Here is a 22,962-nt window from a genome sequence, read left to right as displayed (position 1 = left end):
TCCAGGGATGATGCGAAAGTGCTCCCCACTCCTTAACTGCCACCCTGGCTTTCTCCCATTTTCTGGAGGCACCTTGTCAACGTGTTCGCATCCTCATGCCCTTCAGTCTTGCCCTACCCACACCCACTCTTGTTTGGCTTCTGCCCTTCTGCCTCATCAAAATCCCTGGTAACTTCTAGGCTGGATTCACATCTGTCCTTTAACTGGATGTTTGGTGGTGGTGGTCAGATACACTCAGCATAAAATCCACCATTTTAACCACACCGTTCAGCTGCAGGAAGTGAGTTCACACGGCTGTGCGGTCGACACCACAGCCTCCTTCCAGAACTTTCTCATGCAGCCCAACTGAAACTCTGCCCCCATTAAACACTAATGCCCCGTCCTCGCCCTCAGCCCCCCCCACCTCCATTCCTTCCATCTTCCGAATGTGATGGTTCTAGAGGCTTCATGTGAGTGGAATCGTGCAGTATCTGCTGTCTTGTGACTGGTTTATTTGTGACTTAGCAAATTTTGTCTTCAAGGTCCATCCCCATTGGGGCATGGTCAGAATTTCATTCCTTGGTTGAGCTGAGCAACATTCCATTGTGTGAACACCGTATTTGCTGATCCGTCTGCCCACGACTGGGTCACTTTCACCTTTCAGCTAATTCACAGTGTAGACACACAAACGTGTGTGTACAAATATCTGTTCGAGTCTCTGCTCTCGGATCTTGGAGGTATAGACCTGGGAGTGGAATTGCTGGGTGATATGGTCATTCTGTGTTTAGCTGTTTGAGGAATCACCGTACCGTTTCCGCAGTTACCTGCACCATCTTACGCTCCCACCAGGCGTGCACGAGGGTTCCGGCTCTCCACACCCTCCCAACACTTACTATTCCCGTTTTTTTCTTCTGAGGATAGTCATCCTAGTGGATGGGAAATGGTGCTACATGACTTTTCCGTGGCATTTGACTTTATGGACACTTCCTTCTCAAAACCTGCTTCCTCCATTTCCTACATGCTTCCAGGGTTTTCTTTTCTGCTTCTCTGGTTGTCCAATGTTAGCATTGCCTGGGGCTGCATGTAAAGTCTCTCACTCCATGTATTCCAAATATTTGTTACTCTACATGCTCAAGTACTCCATATACTCCATATAACTCATACTCCGTATAATTCATAGAGTCCGTCTCTCCCTACATCCCATATACTCCTGGTGTCCGTATGACTCATATAGTTCATATAGCTCACGGAATCTGTGTAACTATATTCATGCTCTCCATATACTCGTATACGCCATATAGCTCATGTACTCCATGTAACGCATGTGATTATCATTTGAATAATGATAATAAATTAATTTAAAAACCAGGACTGTGGCTTTTAAAAACAACACCATTTACAAATAGGTACTCCGTATGTCTAAAAAAATGAGGTCGAGGGACCTGGGCGGCTCCGTCGGTTAAGCGCCTGACTCTTGGTTTTGGCTCAGGTGATGAGTCGTGGGTCATGGGACTGAGGCCCCTTCAGGCTCTACACTCAGTGAAGAGTCTGTTTGAGGTTTCTGTCCCTCTGCCCCTCTCTCCACTCATGTTCTCTCTCTCTCTCACACACACATAAATAAATAAATCTTTAAAAATCAGATGATACAGGAAGGTTTTGGTGTGAAGTCTCCTTCCCGTCCCCGTCTCCCAGGTTCCCCAGGTCTTTATCTTGGAGGTAACCCCCTGCTATGGGTTTCCTTGTATTACTCCCAACTACGCTTGGCATTCACAAGCCTTTATAAATACCCACACGCCCCCTGCTTTTTTTAAACAAATGGTAACACCTTGTTCTGCACCTGAATTTTTTCACTGTGTAATATATCTTGGCAATTGTTCCATATCAGTACCTGGAGAGCACCTCATACATCTTCATGGCATAACCAGCACTGCTTCAACTTCCCACCCAAGAGCCTGGGATGGCAGAAACACATAGGCTGCAGCAAGGACACATTTTATTGGAAATCTTCAGTTTTATTTGCATTCCATGCCAATGTTTTGTTCGGCTTCCTAATGCATCTGTGCTGATTTTAATATAACGATCATATTTTTTAAAGTGATGCTCTGGGAGGAATGACTTTGTTTATTCTGAGACTTTATATACCTCGTCGGGCACATGTACCTGCTTGGACACATAGACATGACATCGTAAGGTCATCACAGTGACCTTGCGAGGCAGGCAGGGCAAGGATGATTGAGCCCCTTCTGAGAACGAGGTGGCCCTCGGCAATGTCGAGGGAGCTGCCCCAGGCAAGTCTGTGGGGGCACAGCCAGGAGGCACCGGCACCTGACAACATGTCACACTGCCTCTCCGGAATCAGAGGAAAGTGGATGGAAAACCAGGATCTAGAAAACAAAGTGCAGCAGGGTTTACACAGGAGGGATACTTGCCCAACATGCTTTGCCGAGTGTGGGATGAAAGCTTAGCTAATAGGGCAGGAAATGAGACCAGTGCTCTTATATTTTAAGGAGCCCCAAAGTACTGAGCTTCAGTGTGAGACTAGTCTGGACCGGTTATGGACTGAATTGTGTGTCCCCCAAATTTGTAGGTTGAAGCCCTACCCGCCCCAGTATCCCAGAATGTGACTGTATTTGGAGATGGAGCCTTGGAAGAGGTGATTAAGTTAAAATGCGGTCATTGGGACAGGTCCGAATCCAACATGACTGGCGTCCTTGTTAGAAGAGGAAATTTGGGCTCGAAGAGAGAGAGGAAAGACCACGTGAGGACACGGAGAGAGGGTGGCGTCTGCAACCTGAAGAGAGAAGCCTTGGGAGAAACTGAACCCGCCAATGCCGTGCTTCCTGACTTCCAGCCTCCAGAACTGTGAGAAAATAAATTTCTGTTGTTTCAGCTCCCCCAGTCTGTAGCACTTTCTTACGGCTGCTTGAGCAGATTAGCCCAAAGGCTGTCTTTAATTTCTCCCCCTGTGAATTCCCCCCCACCCCCACCCCCACCCCCACGCCCCAAACAATGTGGTTCCTTTGGATAAGGCTGGGCTGAGCATTCATTCATCATTCGGTGTTGACTGCACCTGTCCCGTGCCCGGGCCAGTCTGGGCACGAGGCTCGCAGCAGGGGCCGCTGCCAAGCCTCTGTTATCCTGGAGTTTCCAGATCTCCCATCTCCTCTCCTGGCTCCAAAAGGATCCGCGCTTCCGGCTTCCTCCCCAGGTGAGCTACTGCAAACATCTACCAGGGACAAAGGGGGAAGAGGTGGCATCCAAAGTAAATGCAAGGACCCTGATCATGATTTATAGATCGATCCAAATGTTTGTTTGTTCTTGCTTTCACAAAGAAGCTTCTCTTGTCGATGGCCTTGCTGAACATGGGCGTGCAAGGCAGAGTTGCTGGGGTGGATTATGGTTACGCCTCGTCTCATAGGGAGAGCGGTTCAGAGCATCGAGCTCAGCCGGTCTGGAGGCTGGCCGGCTCTGACAACGCTCCAAGCTATTAATTTCCTTGTGGGTGTTTGTGTGTGTTCAGAAACCACCCGGATTCAGAGAAGGGCTAGGATCCTCCCAGCACAGGTGAGTAATGCTTCCCCTCTTGGTGGGAAGACTGAATGGCCGAGGTGTGGGTCAGCCTCTCGGGCCAACGGCAGCAACCCCCCGCCCCTCGCCAGCTTCCCAGGTCCTTTAAGCTACTGGGAGCCAGAAAGAGCTAGCGTCACTGAGAAGCCCGGCCGTGACTCATCTCATCTCCCCAACTTCGCTCTCCAAATGTGCTCTCTGGACTTTCTCAGGCAAGCCCGAATGGCTCATTGCAGACACCCATCATTAACGTGCCTTTCACGCCTCTTAATTCCCCCCAGAGCTTTCACAATCATCGCCAACCCGAGCAGGGTATTCTTCCCAGAGAAAGACATTCATCACGACCGTACCCAACCTCCTTCTCCAGTGCGGGGAATTACTTCAATTGCCAATGGGAAGAAGGAGCCAACAGGTATCTTTAAAGAGGCTCTATCCACCGGAGGATCGAAAAGAAAATATCCCCTTTGAGCATTTAGTCACACACATCAAAGGAAACAACACTTTCAATCTTCATTTGCATCGTACAAGCATTAGATGTGGTCCAGTTACACTGAGCTCCGCATGAAAAGGCAGAAGTGCCAGTACTTTCCAAGCCTTGACGGAGACAGAGAGAAAATGCAGCCAGGCAAATAATATATCACCCTGCCAAGGCATTTTCCATTTTTAAAAGGACAGAACAATTTTACATTATTTCTGGAGCCTCTTTGCAGCAAATATCCCTTGACATTCAGCTAGCACCCTGGCCGGCCCCTGTTCCCAGTCCGCTGCTCCTCTGTGCCGGGGACCGCATTGTGCCTTTTGGTCCGGGAGCTCCAGACGTGAGCAAGCCAAGTGGCCAGGGGTTTGGAGCCCGGGCAGACTGAGGCTGGCTCTGCGGAAGGGGAAGGGGAAGGGGAAGGGGAAGACATCACCCTGGTGGAAAGAACGTGACGTTTCAGGTCACCCAGAGACGCTGGATGGAGAACCCACATGCCGGCCGCAGAGCTGCCGGGATGGAAACGTGAGGCAGGCTTGGGGTTCTTTGGAGATAAAACAATGAAGTGCGCTTGCACTTGACGGGAAGGCCTCTTGGGGAAGCAGAAAACGGCCACCAGTTCTAGAATAATTAGCACCAAATGACTTCTAGTTAGGGTGACAAATGAATGCGTTTTCCGGATCTGGAGAAGCGGAATTGGGCTGTTAGGTAGAATTTTCCAAATTGTTCTTTCTGAGGTGTTCAGTGGCTCCCTCCTGGCCAAGTATGAGGTCTTTTGTCAGAGGGCGAACTGTGGGTTTTATTGTTTTGAGTCCTCGGCCCCGGCTGGTCTGAAAAATCTCAGGGTGCTGAATGATTAAGTCCAACCTGCCCTCGAAAATGTTAGTCAGCGGGCAAAAGGAAACAGCCCAACACGGAGGCAAAAGAGCAAATTGACTTTATCTGTGAGTGATTATGTTTGACAAGATGAAAAAAGGAAGAAATCTTTTGTCACAGAGGAAAATTGTACTTTGAGAAATCTTTGCCCAAGTCTTAAGACTCTGCTTTACGAGGTTCGAATTAGAAAGGAAATAATCCCAGCTCCCTTTGTCTCCCAAATAAAGAGCAGAGAAACAACGCTTCATTTTTATACATTTACTACAGCGGAGTTTTAGACATCAGATCAGGAGTTCTCAGTCTACTCCAGCCAGCACTTCCATTAACTAGCAAATTCTCTTTCGAGAAACCTATTTTTGAATTGCTATTTACTACTAAAAGTTTAATTTTTCCTTTAAGTATTTGTCACACATGCAGTCAAATTCTTTGTGGGTGGGATAGCAAGGCAGATGGGATTCCTCTCCAATAAGAAGGAAGAGCCAATTTTCACTCAGAAAGGGCGAAAAGATCAGGACTGTTAGAATCATTCTTCTGATTTCACATTTATCTTGTACCCGCAGCATCACAGTCTGCTTAGAATTGGAAAGAAGGCGTCGCAGGCAGGGAAACAAACTGTTTTGACTCAATCAATGACTCAAATTTGACTGCTTACATTTTTTTCCTTCACTAATTAAAAACAAAATTAACCTCCTTTTTAAAAAAATCCCAAACTCTTTTTTTCTACTTTACACAATCTCCTCTCTGGTATCCGTGAGACTAACTCTCTCAGCTCCCACAAGTCTTTGCTCAAATGTCAATTTCTTTCTTTCTTTTTTTTTAAATTTGTTTAAGTAATCTCTATGTCCAACATGGGGCTTGAACCCACAACCCCGAGATCAAGAGTCTCATGCTCTTCCGACTGAGCCAGCCAGGTGCTGCCCCTCCCCCTCCCCACGGGGCCCCTTGTGTCAATTTCTTAATGATGTCTTCCCCGATGGTTTCTATTTGTCAGCACCACGTTCTAACCTGCTGAGCTAACTGGCCTTGGACCTGACCATTTCTATTTGAAACTACATCTCCCCAGCACTGGTATTTCTGATCCCTTTTGACCTGCTGCATGTTTTATTTTTCCCGTAACGCTTATGGAGTTCCCACATCCTATAGATTTTCTTTATTATGTTTATTGCCTTCTCTTGAAGGTGAGCACCAAGAGAGCAGAAATCCGTGTTTTTTGTTCAGAGATGTACTTCCATTGCACAGAGCGGTACCTGTCACTTAGTAGGATGCTCAATAAATATTGAATCCCTGTATCAGAGAAAATTGTCCAAGATTTGGAAAGGAGCAAGCCTGTCTATTCAGCAAAGTGTTGGGCATTGCCTGGAGGACCCTCTGGGAGGATGTGATTCTATCAGAATGAACACCTTTAACTGCCTTTCTGTGGACGGGGTAGAAGCAGAACGCTGAGAGGAATGCAGATGATTCCTGCCCGTAGACGCTACTGCGTTCTGCCCTATGGAAAGGAGGACCCCACACGTGGAACGTTATTGCCTTAAAAGATACGCACCACTTTTGCATCTTCTAGCAAGCATTCTTGCTTGTGTATAAATATGCCTCTGTTCTTCAAATTCTCCTTCCAGCTGGGGTCAATATCTTACTGGTTCCCTCGTAATCTAAAGAGCTCAAGACAGTTCTTGACACAGACTCACTTTATATTTGTGTGGGAGTCATGATTTTTATAGCTTTTTGAAAATTATGAGCGAGTAAAAAGGTGAATTATACTCCCTGCCCTAGGGAACCTTAGCTAGTCCCGTGGTTTTAGACACCGTGGAAGGCTGATTTCTCGCTGATTTGCATTTCCAGCCACAACCTCTCTGTGCCCCACGTGCACCTCTCCTTGTTGCTTTCTTGATATCTCCACTTGGCTCTCTGACAGGCATTTCAGAATTATCATCCTAAATGGGATTCTGGATGTCTCTCTCAAACGTGCTTCTGCTCAGTCTTTAAGGGGCAAAACTTACCAACTCCATTGCTGAGGTCTAACCATGGCCCTCCCTGTGGTTGCTTTGGTACGCACACAACAGCTTAGACAGTTGAGTAGTTGTGACAGATGACAAATATTCAAAGCTGGAATATTTACTAACTTGTCCTTTACTGAAAAAAATTTGCTAATCCTTGGACTGAATAATGGCTACCAAAGATATCAGGTCATAATCCCTGAAACCTATAAATGTTACCTTGTTTGGAAAAAGGGTCTTTGCCAACGTGATTAAATTAAGGATCTTGACACAGGTGAGATGGTCCTGGATTATGTAGGTGGTCTGTAAATGCTGTCAGAAGTGTTCTTGTAAAAGAGAAGCAGAGAGAGATTCTCTGTGTCTCTGTCTCTCTGCCTGCTTGTCTGCCCGTCTGTCTCTCTTACACATACACAGACACACATACACACATGGGAGAACAATATGAAGACGGAGCAGAGTTTTGAAGATGCTGGCCTGGAAGATTGGAGAATGTGGCCAGCAGCCAATGCCGACGGCCACTGGAATCTGGAAGAGGCAGGGAATGGATTTTCCCTAGAGCCTCCAGAGGGAGCACAGCCCTGCCAACACCCTAATTTTGGCCCAGTGAAATGGATTTTGGACTTCTGGCCTGCAAAATTGTGAAAGAATAAGTTTCTGTTGTTTTCAGTCACTAGGGTGACTTGTTACAGCAGACACAGGAACCTAATACACTTGTTTGAGCCACGATCGGATCCTGACTGCCATCATCTCCTGGTGAGCCTCTGGGCTTTCTCTCTTACCCTCTTGCAGTCTGTTTTCCACCTCATGTCCCAGTGATTTTTTGAAAACACCACTGAGATATACTCCCAGCTCAACACCCACCATCGACTTTCTAGGACCTTGGAATAAAATCCAAAGATTTCACCATGGATTCAAAGTTCTATGGGATCTGGTCTCAGAGTCCTCTTTGGATTCACGTCCCACACTCTTCCCAAATGGCCTCATTGTAGCTCCTCCCACACACCAAGTGCGTATTTGCCTCAGGTCTTTTGCACCCTCTGCTTCCTCTGCCTAGAATGTCCTTCTACCCCTGCCCATAACTGCATGGCTCCCTCTCGCTTCCTTCAGGCTTCAGAGACCCCGCCCTATCTAAAATAGTACCCTCAACGCCCCACCCTCTTATCCTACCTCATTTTTCTTCAAGCATTGATTGTTTTCTAACCTTCAGTCATATGTTTCTTTAACATCCGTCTTTCCTACTTCCATGCCAGCTCCATGAAGGCAGGCATTTTTTTCTGTTTTGTTCACAGCTGTATCCCCAGCACCAAGAACCAGGGCCTGGTACACCGTAGGCACCTGAAAAATATTTGTTGGGTGAATGCACATGAAAAAGATTGAAACCATATCAAAAGGAGAGGAAGCCTTACTTCTGTTTTCTGCTTGGCTCAAAGGAAGCTATAGGTTTCTTGTTATCTTTCCAGAAACCTTTTCTATATGTGCTAGAATATCTAAATGGGCAACAGGGCTTAGATCTGTGTACCTCTGAGAGTAGTATACATCTGTGACCGGTGACTTACTCTGTTCCCGTTCGACAGTTAAGCTGGAGAAACTTACATAATAGCACTTGGTGACAGACACCCCCATCTTTTTAATGGCTGTGTAATATCCCACGGCTTCATACTTAAAGAAAAATAAACTGCTCACTTCACTTGAAACATGGAGAACTTAATGTCAGATGGATGCTGTGGCCAGTCCACGTTGTGTTTCCGGGCTCCGGTGGATGGCAGTGGTCTGGTTTTTCTCTGGTGTTTCTGGGTGCCCATCAGAGACCCCAGAACTGAAACCTACCTCAGCTGCTTTCTCCTTCAGGTGTTTTGACAGGTTATTTTACTTTCAACGACTAAATCAAGTCTCCCTGGAAGACTGAAAGTCAAAATAAATTGCATCGGAGAATGCTGATGCTGATAGGAAAACAAAGAAAAGAGAACTCGGGAGCCTTCTGGATGCTCTGTTCAGCCTTCAGTGGTGGCCAGGTGGTGATGAGCAAACTTCCCATTTCTATTCCCCTCCTGGAACCATCCAAACAGACAAGGAATGTGCAAGCAGGGGGCTTGCGTGGTAGACACTAAGGGCATTCGTCTCTCCCTCCAATCAGACTGCTTGCTGCCCGCAAGTCCTTGCTCTCTGGGGAGTTTGGGAACCCTACTAATGTCTCTCTGGGTCCCAGAAAGCGAGCTAGTGTCCTGGTCTCCTAAATCTGTTAGATTCAGGAGTCATACCTCACTTTGCATACGTGCCTTTCTGAACTAGCCAAACCTATCTCTTTAACCTTATCCCTCTTTTAAAAAAAGAAGGCATTTCTTTGGTACCAAGTTCAAATTCAATAATAATAATAAAAGACTGATTAGGCTATAATACCAGAAGGCTCAAGAGGGAGGGAAGAGAATTTAGTTTCAATTAATTATTTTAAGATTTAAAAAATTTTTAAAAAAAGATTTCATTTATTTATTTGACAGAGAGATAGAGAGCACAAGTAGGCAGAGAGGCAGGCAGAGGGAGAGGGAGAAGCAGCAGGCTCCTTGCTGAGCAGGGAGCCCCATATGGGACTCGATCCCAGGACCCTGGGATGATGACCTGAGCTGAAGGCAGCCGCTTAACTGACTGAGCCACCCAGGCACCCCTTAAAGATTTTATTTTCAAGTAATCTCTATACCCAATGTGGGGCTCAAACTTACAACCCCGAGACCAACAGTCACATACTCTATAAATTGAGGCAGTCAGGCACTCCATAACTTTAGTTTTGAAGGGAAAGTCCAGAAAAAACTGGATTGATTTTTTAAGTTAGGCATGAAGCTGAGATACATCCTATCAAAGACATCTAGCTTTAACTCCCAAGGAGGGTCCATGGAGAGCAGGTGCCCTCAGGTCTGTTTCATGTAATAGCCGGTTAATGTAGAAAGGTTTTACGATTAAAACAGTTGTTTAAACAACATCTCTTGAAATCCATTACATTTCCAATGAGCTGAAATGCAGCCCTCCTAGCTCTGAAGATCTCAGTATGTGTAGACTCTGTGACAAGTCTGGGCTCTTGCTCCCTGAGAGTCTACCCTGGAGATGACAACGGCTGAGTTGCTGTGGACAGAGGCAGGTGGGGTGCGAAGAGGAGGAAAGAAAAAGGAGGGTTTGCAGGCTTGGGAAAACAGGATATCTAGGGAAAGGTTGGTTCTAACAAAGCTTACACGTTTTCATCATGTTTTATCTTATAAAGGCAGGGGGATATGGGATCTCCTGTATTATTTCTTAAAACTGCATGAGAACTTACAGTGATCTTGAAATAAAAAATTCAAAGAAAAGAGCAAGAGAAGAAACTTTTTTTGGAAGTAGAACTTTGGGACAGTATTATTTTTAACCATGTAGCTTTTAACAAGGCGCAGGCAGAGGAACTCCTTTCTTTCTTGTCCTGTGTTGGGAAAGAGTGAGCAGGTGCCTTCACGCCTCTGAAGGAGCTCAGTGCAGGCTTTTCTCTGCCAACTCAGTAACACGGAGTCCCAGTAACTTCTGGTTTAAGGAGGCAAGTCTTAGCACTCCTATTATCTTCGTCAACTGCAGTGATAAGCAAGCACTTTAATTACTGCAGAACGCTGACCAGGAAAAGAATAGCCTTTTACAATTATTTTTGAGGTGAAAAGTAACAATTTAATATTCGCCTGTCCCTGGACAGTAGCATTCTTTCCTTGAAGAACATTGGGACCAAAACAAAATGGGCCAGGATTCAGAGGGTTAGGGTGTTCAGCATATTTTTGACTCCTCCCCTTCCTAAATGGGCTCATTTAGCCAGTTTCTAAGCAGTGCTTCCTATACTGTAAATGCTCACATGTTGGAAACAAGCAAAGACAAACACCTGTTGTTACAGACTGAATATTTCTGTGCATCCCCCGCCCCCAGCCAAATTTGTAGGCTGGAGTCTTACACCCAGGCGGTGGTATTAGGAGGTGGGGCTGTGGGGAGATGAGATCGGATGAGGTTGCGAAGGTGGGGCCCTGTGATAGGGTTAGTGCCCTTTTAGGAGTCATGAGAGGGCTTGCTTTGCCTCTCTGCTTTCCACAGTGGGAGGAGGTACAGTGATCTCAGACTTCTAAACTGTGGGAAATAAATTTCTGTTGTTAGAAGCCACCAGTTGCCGGTACCTTGAAGTAGGAGCTTGAAGTGACCGAGACACCAGCACAGCCAACTGGCCACACCCCACCCCTAACATCTCATACTCTGGGTTAGCAGCTCTCAAACCCATTTATTTCAGGATCCCTTTAGTCTTTTTATTTATTTATTTATTTGTTAAAGATTTTATTTATTTATTTGACAGAGAGAGATCACAAGTAGACAGAGAGGCAGGCAGAGAGAGAGAGAGGGAAGCAGGCTCCCTGCTGAGCAGAGAGCCCGATGCGGGCCTCGATCCCAAGATCCTGAGATCGTGACCTGAGCAGAAGGCAGCAGTTTAACCCACTGAGCCACCCAGGCGCCCAGGATCCCTTTACTCTTAAACATTATTAATGACCCCAAAGAACTATAACTTTATTTTATTTTCGTAAAGATTTTATTTACTGATTTGAGAGAGAGAGAGAGTGAGAGAGAGAGCATAGAGGGAGAAGCAGACCTCCTGATGAGCAGAAAGCCTGACGCAGGGCTCGATCCTAGGACCCCGAGATCATAACTTGAGTTGAAGGTGGACACTTAATCGACTAAGCCATCCAGGCACTGCGCCCCAAAGAACTTTTATTTCTGTTATGTTTATTTTTATTAAATATTTATTGATTCATTTTAGAGAGAAAGAGTGTGAGGGGGGCAGAGGCAGAGGGACAGGGAGAGAGAATCTTGGGCAGACTTGGCACGGAGCAAGCACAGAGCCCCAGGTCACAACCTAAGCCGAAACCAAGAGTTGGGACCTTAACTGACCTTGCCACCCAGACCCCCTGTGATATGTTTATTTATAGCTTATGTACTATATAGAAATTTAAAAAATATTTGAGTTCACTTAAAAATAATAAATGACGGGCGCCTGGGTGGCTCAGTGGGTTAAGCCGCTGCCTTCGGCTCAGGTCATGATCTCAGGGTCCTGGGATCGAGTCCCGCATCGGGTTCTCTGCTCCGCGGGGAGCCTGCTTCCTCCTCTCTCTCTCTCTCTGCCTGCCTCTCTGCCTACTTGTGATCTCTGTGTCTAATGAATAAATAAAATCTTTAAAAAAAATAATAAATGACTACATATTAACATACATATTTTTTAAAATAAAAAAAAATTTTCCAAAACAAAAAAGTTATGTGATGAGAGTGGCATTGTTTTACCGTCCTGAACGTCTCTTTAATACCTCACTTAATAGAAGACAGCTAGATTCTCTGATCTGCTCCTGCTCTCAGTCTGTTTTGATGTCATACATTATGTGGCTTCTGGAAAACTTCACCGTACATGCGTGAGGGGCTGATACAGTTATTAGGAAGACAGTTTTGACCTTGTAGATCCAGCGCAAGAGTCTTGAGGATTCCCCCACCTCCCCAGGTTTCCAGGCTGCACTTTGAGAACTGCCATTTCTGTTCGAGTCTAGGGTGCTTCCCATAGGTGCTTTCCACTGCGACAGTCCTCCTTCTTTGAAGTTCTGGTGATTCATGAGCTCTGTGTCCCCATGGCACCTTGACCTGCAACCTCCTGTGATTGTCTGTGGGAGACACTCAACTTTATTTTATTCACCTTTATATCTTCAGGAAAGACCACAGTATCTGGCTTCCATTAGGCATCGGATAAATTCACATTTTAGTCTAAATACATGTTTTAATTTTAAAAGCTGTATATTTACAGGGACACCTGGGTGGCTCAGTCGTTAAGCATCTGCCTTCGGCTCAGGTCATGATCTCAGTGTCTGGAATAGAGCCCCGAAGCCTGGCATCCGGCTCCCTGATCGGTGGGAAGCCTGCTTCTCCCTCTCCCACTCCCTCAGCTTGTGCTCCCTCTCTTGCTGTGTCTCTGTCAAATAAATAAACAAAATCTTAAAAAAAAAAAAAAGCTGTATAGTTATGACTATATTATAGAAAATAGGGACAGTAGAAAACAAAACTCCCCATCAGCCAAATATTATGTCTTGGGTGTATTTTGTATCAGTCTTTTAATAAAATACAGTTGTTTGGAGCTAGTAGCATACCATATATAATAAACGAACATCATAATTTTGAATTATTTTTTTCCCCTTATGTAGCAATGGTTAAGTTTTTCTTTTTGATGTCTGTGACTGCATATCCATCCTGTGGCCCTAACCCAACGTCCTAAGTAAATATCCAACATTAGCATGCTTAGGATGCTTCCAAATTGTTGTTGTAATAAATACAGTGATCCTGTGAGTACCTTCACACATACAGCTTTTTTGGCATTTAGTGTTATTTCCTTAGAATAGATTCCCAGAAGTAAGATTACTGGGTCAAAAGATGCAGACGTTTTTTATGGCTTTTAATACCTACAGTAAAATTGCTTTTCAAAAGGGTTATACTAATTTTCAATGCCACCAGCGCTTTCAGGAACGTTTCACTACCCCAATCGTCAACATAGGTACTATTAAGAATGTCGATTGATAAAGTATTGTACCCTAGTTGTCAAAATTTTGCATTTTTTGAAGCTCATGAAATTAACGTTTGTTGAAGAGCGAGTGTCTAATACAAAACATTCTTTTGGGACATCTTTATTTCTGGAAAACTTGAGATTTGGGTACTTGTGAACACTAGGAAAAGAACGCATGTTGTTAGGACCGGCACAGAATTCACTTTGACATTTAGATCTTAACGCCCAAATCCTCCAACAGGGACCTTGCGCGGATTCTGCACAGCGGAGGGACACGTTCCCGCGGCCAGCCACACAAGACGCACCCAGAGGGGCTGGAGTTCTGCGGCTTCTGCAACTTTTCTCCCCCCTCTAACTCGGAGGTGTCTGCCCTCTCCTTTGTTTCTGGCACCGCCTGCCCACGTGCGCCGGTGCTGAATTTCTCCGGCCCGAGGCCTCTCCCTCCCGGCCACCTCGCGCGGCTCCGGGCCGCTCCGTGCACCGAGCGCCGGAGCGCGGGGCGACCTCGGACTTGCAGGGCAGCCGCGGCGGCGCGTCCGTCCCCCGCAGGAGGCTCCCGACCTCTTCCAGGCGGGCCTCCCCGCGGCGCGCGTGCGGCGCCGGCAGCTTCGCGGGGAAGAGCCCCGACCGTGCGCCCGGGACGGAAGGAGACTCGGCCTGCGTCGCCCTCCCGGCCGGCGCGGCTCCGAGATTGCCTCCGGCGGCCTCATCCTGGGACAGGCACTTATGAGTCATCGGCTCTGCGGGTCACATGGCCAACGTGACCAAAATAAAGTTTCAGTATTTTAAGCCGCTAGAAAAGGGGACAACGGAGCACACCGGAGGCGGGCAGCGGAAGGCGGGCACCGGCGGGCACGGGCGGGCCGGGCACCCGCGCGAGGGGCCGCGGCGGCGCGGGCGCCCGGGGTGGGGGGCGGGGCGCCGGGGCCGGGGCCGGGAGGGGGAGGGGGAGGGGCGGGGCCTGGAGAGACGCGCCCCTCCCCCACGGCCGGCAGCGACGCCCGGACTCCCGGGCCGACCGGCTCCGAGCACGACGCCCGGCCGACCTCCGCCCCGGGGCTCCAGGCCCCGCTGCCGCCGGGCGGCGGCAGGCCGAGGGATTCCGGAGATCCCGCCGCGTCCTCCACTGCCACAGGGACCCCACGCGCCGGCAGCGGCTTCCCCGGGAACGTCCTTCAGCCCCGGGAGCACGCGGGAAAAGCCCCAGCGCGCCAATGAGCGAGCGCCTTCCTCCTGACGGTCACGCTCGGGGGCGGGGCTTCCCTTCGCCGCTCCCGAGTTCCGGGAACCCCCTTTGATTGGTCTGGACGGCCTGGGAAACACTGTAGTAACGCCCAATCAAAGCGCCACGTCTCGGCCTCGAGGAAATATTCCGTGTCGGCTCTGTCCTAACTGGGCAGTTCTTTCCGGCTCTGGCCACTGGAAAGCTTTGTTTAGATCTGGAAGGCGGGCTTTCCTGGGAGTGGGTGGGGAGGGGGCGTTGGTTCTTGACCAATCCTTTCATTCCGTTGGGTGGTGACCAGCCAATGGGCCGGGCGGATAGGACGCTCCTCCCGGAGAGTAGTGAGACCCCTGGTGCGGGGCGATTGGTGGCGGGCACTATGAGTGGCAGCCTCACGGCCCAACAGGCGCAGTGCGTGGGCCGCGGGGCGGGGCCAGGGCGGGTGCGCGGCGGCGGCGGGGTGGCTGGGCCGGCGGCGGCGGCGGTACGAGGCGCGCGCTCGGGGTCCCGGTCGCGAGGAGGAGGAGGATGTGGCGCGCGGAGGGGAAATGGCTGCCGAAAACAAGCCGGAAGGTAAGAGCCGGCGCGTGAGGGGCCGGGGACGGCGCGGCGGGCGGCGGGACCCGGCCCCGCCGGACATCCCGGGCATCGGCGGCGCCGGGCGGGAGCGCGGGGGCGCGGCGGCGGCGGCGGCGGGCGGGCGGGCGCCCCGGGCCGGGGAGGGGGCGGTGGGTGGGGGGGCGGAGCGCGGCCGGGTCCTGAGGTGACTCGCCGGGCGGCGGAGCGCGGCGCCGCACACCCCCACCCGGGGGCGGGCTGGGGCCGGAGGGGCGGGGGGCCGGCGGGCGGGGGCCGGGCCCAGCGAGGAGGAGGAGCCGGCGGAGGGAGGGCCGGCGCCTCCCCCACCCGGACCGGGCATCCCCGCCGCTCCCGGGCCCGGCGCGGCCCCCGCCCCCCGAGCCGGGCCCGGTGGGGGCCGCGGGGCGGAAAGTTTATCCGCCTCAGGCCCCCTCCGGCCCCGCGCCCCGCTGCCCCGGGCCGGTCCTCGTCGGGGGCACGGTCGGCGCTCAGCCCCGCCGCCGGTGGCTGTCGGGCGGCAGGGCCAGGCGGACTCCGTCCAGCATCACCCTGGAACCCCGTGGGCGCCTCCCAGAACGGCAGGGGTCCCCGTGCTTCTCCCCGCCAGGGGGACCCCCTCCTGAGCGTCCCCGGGCAGAAGGGCCTCGTGTGACCCCTCCCCCTTCCCTGCCTGGGAAGGGGGCCTGCGCAGCATCCCCGCCCCTAGCAGCCGTTCCCATGCTACTCCTGCCCTTGCACCCCTCACAGCCAGGAGGGTGGGGTCTCCGTTTCTATGGCAAGTGAGGCTCTCCATACTCCCTTGCCCTTTACCTTCTGTGACCCTGATCCTTCTTTGGCAGAGGGGTCTGTCTCAACCTCCTGTCTTCTCTGCAATCTTTTGGGGCCTCCGCACACCATCTACTGACCCTTTAGCCAGGACAAGGGGACTCGGGCTCCCCCCGTTCTTCTCTCACCCAGGGGGTAGTGGGGGCCTGGGCAGCTCTGAAGTCATTTCTAAATAGGAAAGCAGATACTTCTTACAGATTAGGCATACTCTCTGCACACTTTCCCGGGTTAGGGTGAGCTCATTTCCTGAATACCCTTTGACTTGCCCTCTTTTTCTTAGGGGAGAAACTGGACATTCTAGTGCTCCTTTCCCCATTTGGCTAGCGCCCCTAACATGTTCTCTGTCCTCAGAGTTTCTTGTCCGGGTGAGGCTAGGGGTCCTGATCAGATGTAGGGCAGGGCTTCCATTGTGCCTAGTACTTGGGTGAGAGCGGGATATGGTGATCACCCAAGGATCCGTTTTTGCTTCCATTTCACTCTTGCCTCTGAGGTAGGGACAGCGTTCACCAGTTGACGCTTCCCCACCAAGAATGAGGTCTTGTGCCCTTGTTTTTTGGTGTTCCCATCACTGTCTTCTGTGCAGTAAGAACCTGACTTACATGTACATCCTGCATTCAAGAGTTTTTGAACCTTCCCTGGAAATAAACTTCCCATTTCTTTTTTAAGAGAACCCATATCCTCCTTATGGCTTCTGTTTCCCAGTCAGCCATATTTAGTGAGCCTGTTACCTTGACTTTTTCTGATTTTCTTAAATTGTATTCATGTTGGCTGGGTAAGAAGAAGCCATATGCCTTTCCATCTAGAAAAGGGAGTGTAGACACTCATGTCGCCCACGTGCCGTTCGGGAAGGGGTTGCTAGTGTGCTTCTTGTTGTACTAGAACCTTCCTTTGGCCTCGTGTTGTCTCTCATGGGATCTGAACATTTTTTTTTTTTTTTTTAATCTTGTAGCTTTCAGGTGAGGGGAAAATTTGGGTGCTTTCTATTTTTTTTTTTTTTTTGCTGCTCTGGTTCTCTTTTGGCGAAAAACACGATGCCATGCATTTGTTTGTATATATACACATGTAGGTATGCATTAAAAGACAAAGTCACATCTGTCACTTACACACTGTAAGTTGGAAGGGTTACATGGCTAGCTCTGCATTCTGCGTGTACGTAGGGACCTTGACGTGTACCAGTATGAATATATATTATTGTTGTTGGTAACTCTTCAGGTTTAGAAGAATCAGAAAGCTCATTGATAAATGGCCAATTTTTACCACTCTCTCATTTGTCATTTGTACTGTACTGAATAAGCAGAATGACATCCTGAACGTTCCCCAAGTCCCCGAATACAAGAAGTGTACAGCCTTGCCGATGTACACCCAAACTTAGGCATTCTGAATTCAGGGGCAGTATTCTCTGCTGGATTTTTCGTAGGGTGAAAAGTTCTCATCTTGATGTCTTTACTGCTGGGTATGGGAAAGAGGTTTCATGTATTTGGGGCATCCATAGGAGGGGATGAGAATATGTGTTTCTGTGACAGAACTAGGAATGAGCAGCCATAAATATGTCACTGTTTTATTTTGGCCATTTAAGTAATTGAGAGAGGCTGTACACATTAGGAAAAGGTACCTTTGGGAAGGCCTGTGACACGTGAAGGGTGGGAGGGGCTGTTGTCCAGGTTTGTCCTGAGTATGACAGTTTGCAGGTTTGGCTCTGGGGCAGGGCCATGGTGGAGCCTCCTGTAGGGCCCCACCCCCCTCACTGAGCTCGGAATGGCTGCTCGCTGCTGTCACTCAGCAGCAAAAAGTCTTACTTTTGTCAGGCTGAGTGTGGAGCCTCATCCTCCCCAACGAGCTCGTCAGACTGAGCATTTGGACCATTAAGCATTTTTGGAGCAAGGAATCTCCACCTGGAGTACCAAGGAAGGGAGGTGAGGGGATTTGGAGAATTGGTCAGCATTAGGCTTTGACTTCGAGACTTTGCCCTTCAGGTAATACGGAGTTACCCGGTGGGCATAAAACCCACTGCCCCAAAGTAGCGCTTTTAAGCTCCATTTCCCTTTTTTCTAAGCTTTTATACTGTTGTTATTGTGTCTGTATCTAGACTCAGCTTGATGGAATTGTGTATTTTTAGGGTATGGTATTAATGACCTTTGGAAGAAGAGAGTTGAGTACCTGCTGTAGATGTTGGGGTGTTCGTAGGAACACTCACTCGAGTGTTCCCATCTCACTTCCCGTCGTGGATCCTTTCCTGTCCTTCTGCCTACTGCCGACTGCCTCCCTGGGTCTCTCCTCTGCTAATCAGATGTTCTGCACAACGGGCAGTGGGAGGACAATGTAAGGGTTACGGGAACACACTTGAGGTTAGTGTGTAAAGTTGGACTCTTTGAGTTAAATGTGGTTGTGCTTTCCGTGTCATTCGCCCCATTGGTTACGGGAAATCAGCTTTTCCCTCCTCCTCTTCCATTGCACGCTGTTCTCTGGGCGTTAGGCCTGCCAGGATGGGTTCTCTTAAGGACTTTTCTTTCTCACATCTTTTTGTTAGAACATCATTCTCTCTCCACCTCCAGCTTTTCGGAAAAGGTTGGGTGACTTATGGGGCCTGTCTTCCCTTGTCTTCTTGAAGACTTGACTTCTCCCGCTCCTAAATGTTGGGTTTCTCTGTCTCACTGGTTAGCGGATTCCTGGTCTTGACATGTGCACAGCAACCTTACTCAAGGTCAGGTTGGTTTGGAGTTTCCTTTCCGAAAGGGTAGGGCTGCTCTTGTTCTCCGAGACGTATTTATACATCTTGCTTACCCATGTGTTTCCTTTTCTTTAGAGTTTGGGCTTCGCCTCTGAAGTAGCCTGTTCAGTGTCAGGTGGCCTTATTTTAGTTCTCTTTTTGGGCTGGATGTAGCACATGTGCCTGGTGGGATTACAGTTTTTCTGACTGCTTCTGAGATAGCCCATCTTGTGGTCTAACTTTTTTTTTTAACCACTCTGTCATTGCTGCGGCCCGTTCTTCATTTCCAACTTCCCAGCGATCAGGAAAATACCTCCTTGTGTGCAGTTGTACTTCTTCCCGATTTCCTTCTGGGAAAAGCAATAGAAGTGATTCTCACATTCTCTTTCTTTCTCCTCGTAGTTGTGTCTTTTGCCTCCTTTGGGAGACCTTTGAATTTGTCCTTCTGGAGAGAAGCTGTTTTGGCTCCCGTATTCCATCACTGGGCGCATTCATTCTGGAGACAGTCGCTGAGCGTCTGTTCTGTGCAGGGACCTGTGGTGGGGTGTGACTGTTTGAGGTCTCTCAGGGTAGATGACATTTCAGTGTTTCTTGTACTTGTCTTTTCATATATTCTTTTAAGGAATTCTTTTCTGAACTTTAATTGTTTGGATTGTAATCTTACAAAAATATACTCAAGTGGTGTACTATCCCACTGAACTCTTACCCCTCCCTGTAGGGCTGGGGGTGTTGGAGTGGGTGGAAGGCAGCGTGAGAGGCATTTAACAGCTTTCCCTCAGACTGTGTGTAGGGTGTATGTAGAAAAAAGTAAGGTCAATCTTCTTTTAAAATGGCTAGGCTTAACTTTTAGGTCACTTAGATAGACAGTAGGTTGTAATGCTTGTTTAACATTTGAACAGCAGCATACCAGGTATTGTATGGAACGTGCTAGGTATTGTGTAGAACATAAAATGAAATGCATCCTTTATAGGAGGAAGGGGTAGAAAAATAATTTCCTCTTAGGACAAACTGGTATGTTTGATATCCTCAGATAGTAAGAACTGTAGGAGATGCTGTTACATTTTTGCTGCCAAGTGTTCTATCTAAATTTATGCCTGATTGTAGTGACCATTCTTAGGTTAGGTATCTGATATAAATTATGACTGCTTTTGTTTATTATGTGACCTCTAATACTTTATGCTTTCTTTTGTGGTACTTTTATTTGTGTCTTGTCTTTTGGGGGAGTAAATTGCCTCTGATTATTTCTGGATGTAGGTTTGGTATACGGAATGATGACAATAGTAATAAGAAATTAACCTGAAATGCACTTTTTTTCATTCTGTATTAAATCGGATTTCCCCTCCACAATGTTTGTAGAAACCAGTTCTAGTATTTCACGCTTAAGAACTCTCGTTTAGGGTTGTTACAGTATGTGGTTTGGCAGTGTCCTTTATTCATGTGAATATATGACTGAAGGTTTTTTTGTGGTGACAGGTGATGTTTGTTTCCATTATAACAGATCATTTTCTAAAATGTTCTGTATCTTCTAGAATCACTTATCCTGCCTGTTTTTGATGTTCCAGATGACCTAAGTCCTACCTCTTTTTCTTTCCCATATGAAGAAGTTTCCTTATTGCCCTTGTTATTATTATAAAAAAGTACCTGCAGGTCTATTGTATTTGTAGTCTTTCTGTCTTTACTAAAGGGTGATGCTCACCGTTCCTTTTGCCCTGTAGTAAGGGGCAGCGTCACTCTGTCTCCCTAAGGCTAGAGGGATGAAATGGGGTTAAGCCACAAGGCCAGGGTTGATAGTAGTATTTGTAAGGGCATAGCATCCCAGGGTGAAACACTGTGTCCTTCTGGCATCTGGGACTCCTCATGTAGGATTTTGGAAATTTGTTTTTGCTGCATTTAGCCAGTTTTCCTTCTGTCTCTTTGGCTTGATAATCATAAATTTCTTTGGGCAGAGCCAACAAGTACACTACTTCATTTGGGACCTTCATTCACAAGGAAATGGGGGTCTTCTAATGTTACTGTCATATTAGCTGTAGTCTTTGGTGTTTGAGGGTGAGACCAGAGAGAGTTCCTGTGTTCTCCTTGTTTGTGCACATAGCATGAATAGGGTTGCGTGGTCATTCACTCTCTTTTGCAGGTTACAGTGTGTAATCTTTCTCTCCTTCTTCCTCTTGTTCTTCTTCTTCTCCCCCGCCCCCCGCTTTTCTTTTTCTTTCTTTTTTTTTTTTTGGTGCACCCGATCAGGTTCAGGATATAGGTTGACCAGACATTATCCAATCCCTGTATTTTGTACCACCCTTGGACATAGTGTCCATCAGTCCTGTCATTAAGATGTGTTGCCGTTCTGTCATATGTGATGGTCTTCCTTCCCATGGTATTTGGCATGTGTTGGTAAGGACAGTGTTTCTCTGTATATGTTGACAGTAGGCAGCAGTCCTGATTTTGTATATGGAGGGACAAAGTAAAAGGTGTTTTCTCCCCCCCCCATCAGTATGATGGCTGTGTATTTCTGCGGATGTATTGCATCTTTCTGCTTTGAGCGCCATTGCTTGTGGAAGGTCATGGGCCTCCTTGGATAAGGATTGGTAGTGCTTCCTGAGCATTTTTTTAGCTCATTACCCTGGACTGAAAAATACTAGGTACCCCATTGCAAAGAGAGGCCAAGTGTCAGCCATATTACTTCCCTTTCGTCTCTCTCTCTTTTTTTAGAAGATTGTTTATTTACTTTAAACTGATAGACGTGTCATAAGGCGGAATGGCCAGAGATATTTTTTAAATGATTCTTCTGCATTCACCCTAGTATTTTGGTCATTCTTAATAGAGTTGGATGTTCTCTTATACACGAGTCCTTTACTCATTTGGAGAAAGTGCAGTCACGTTTTATTTTATTTTTTTTTTCAGATTTAGCCAGGCCTTTCAAGTCACGTAATATATATCCTTGCCTGAGACTTCCCAGAAAGTGACTGCGAGGGAGATGTGCTGATCTGGGGCTGTGTTCCTCGGTCTGTTCTCTGCAGTGTGGTCCTGTAGTTCCAAGTGTACAAAATGATGTGTCTTGAAGAACTGTTTGGATCTGAGTTCTTAATGGTTTTAAATACGTTACTGCTTGGAGACCAATTAAGTGGCATTACTCTCACCACTAATTTTACTTCTAGTGTCATCTGAAGTATGTTCCCCCTACCTTCTCTCCTCCCCCGCCAAAAAAAAATCCCCAAACCACAATCATAACAAAATCCCAAAAAAGCCAACTGTGAAGGCCAACTCTGACTGCCTCTGCTGTACAGTTTGTGTCACTAGCTTTGGACGTGTTGCTTAATTGGTGCTTTTTATGTATACAGTATTCAGTGGGGCAGCCTTGTGAGAGAGCCTCTGAAACACATAGCTTTTTCAGTCAGTTAGCTGCAGACCACACATTGTATCTTTCATTTTTTTTCTTACCTGTCCCCAAGGTGAGATTGTGTATTTAGTTACTTAAGAACACTTGCAAAGTGGGTTGTTTTCCTCCTTTATTTTCATCTAACCATTGGAACGAAAACTGGGTTTTACTTCTCATAATAATAGTAAGTTACTGTTTTCCTACTTTTGTGTTCCCCATCTGTGGGCAGATGGGGAGCTCACGCCCAGTAATGGCACTGGGACTAGGCAGGGCTCAGGCTTACTCTGTAGCTGACACATTGCTTTAGAGACGATTTCTACTCTAAGTGAAGCCTGGTGTCTGTAACACGTGATAAACCAGATGTTTAAGTTTATTTAATCTTTTTTACAGTATGCGTTTAACAAGATGTATCTGTGTGTTTTATTAGAATGATCTGCAGATACAACTGCAACTAAAAAACAAAGAGAGAAAAACAAAGCCTTTCTTTCTATTTTTGAAAAACAGGTGTTATCTTTTTTTGTTGTTGTTTTTTTTCCCCCTTCATTGGAGTTGATTTAGAGTGCCAGGAAGCATTTTTGAAAGTATAGTAATACAATCAAGAATTAATCGTTTTGAAACTCAGATTTGGTTTTTAATTCTTGAAAGTTATTTCTGAGGACATACGTGCCCCATTGGTTTTCTGGGGTACTTGGATATCAATCCATTTGGAAGCAATAAAAAGAAATTGGTATAAAGTGTGAAATTATAAAATAGAAAAATGATGTGCTAGTGAAGAAATTACCCATTTATCATTG

At 47.6% G+C, this 22,962-nt stretch overlaps 1 protein-coding gene across 18 annotated transcripts in view; it reads left to right on the top strand.

Moving 5' to 3' along the window:
• The first annotated feature begins 15,030 nt into the window (after window positions 1–15,030).
• Window positions 15,031–22,962, top strand: part of CAMTA1 (calmodulin binding transcription activator 1) — an 821,619-nt gene continuing 813,687 nt past the window's right edge. For 7 of the 18 annotated variants that reach the window (XR_004276410.1, XR_004276409.1, XR_004276404.1 and 4 more), the window contains exon 1: window positions 15,034–15,260. Coding sequence is in view for 11 of the 18 variants with exons in the window: in XM_032303260.1 (XP_032159151.1) it covers window positions 15,216–15,260 (45 nt within the window). In the remaining 7 variants the exon portion in view is untranslated. Of the gene's footprint in view, window positions 15,261–22,962 lie in introns of all 18 variants that reach the window. The other 11 variants (XM_032303262.1, XM_032303261.1, XM_032303258.1 and 8 more) reach the window with 7 other exon arrangements.

Source organism: Mustela erminea, chromosome 10 (assembly GCF_009829155.1).
Source record: "Mustela erminea isolate mMusErm1 chromosome 10, mMusErm1.Pri, whole genome shotgun sequence".
Lineage (NCBI taxonomy): Eukaryota > Metazoa > Chordata > Mammalia > Carnivora > Mustelidae > Mustela > Mustela erminea.
Note: the sequence above shows the minus strand (reverse complement) of the source record. Positions and strands in the feature narration are given on the sequence as shown.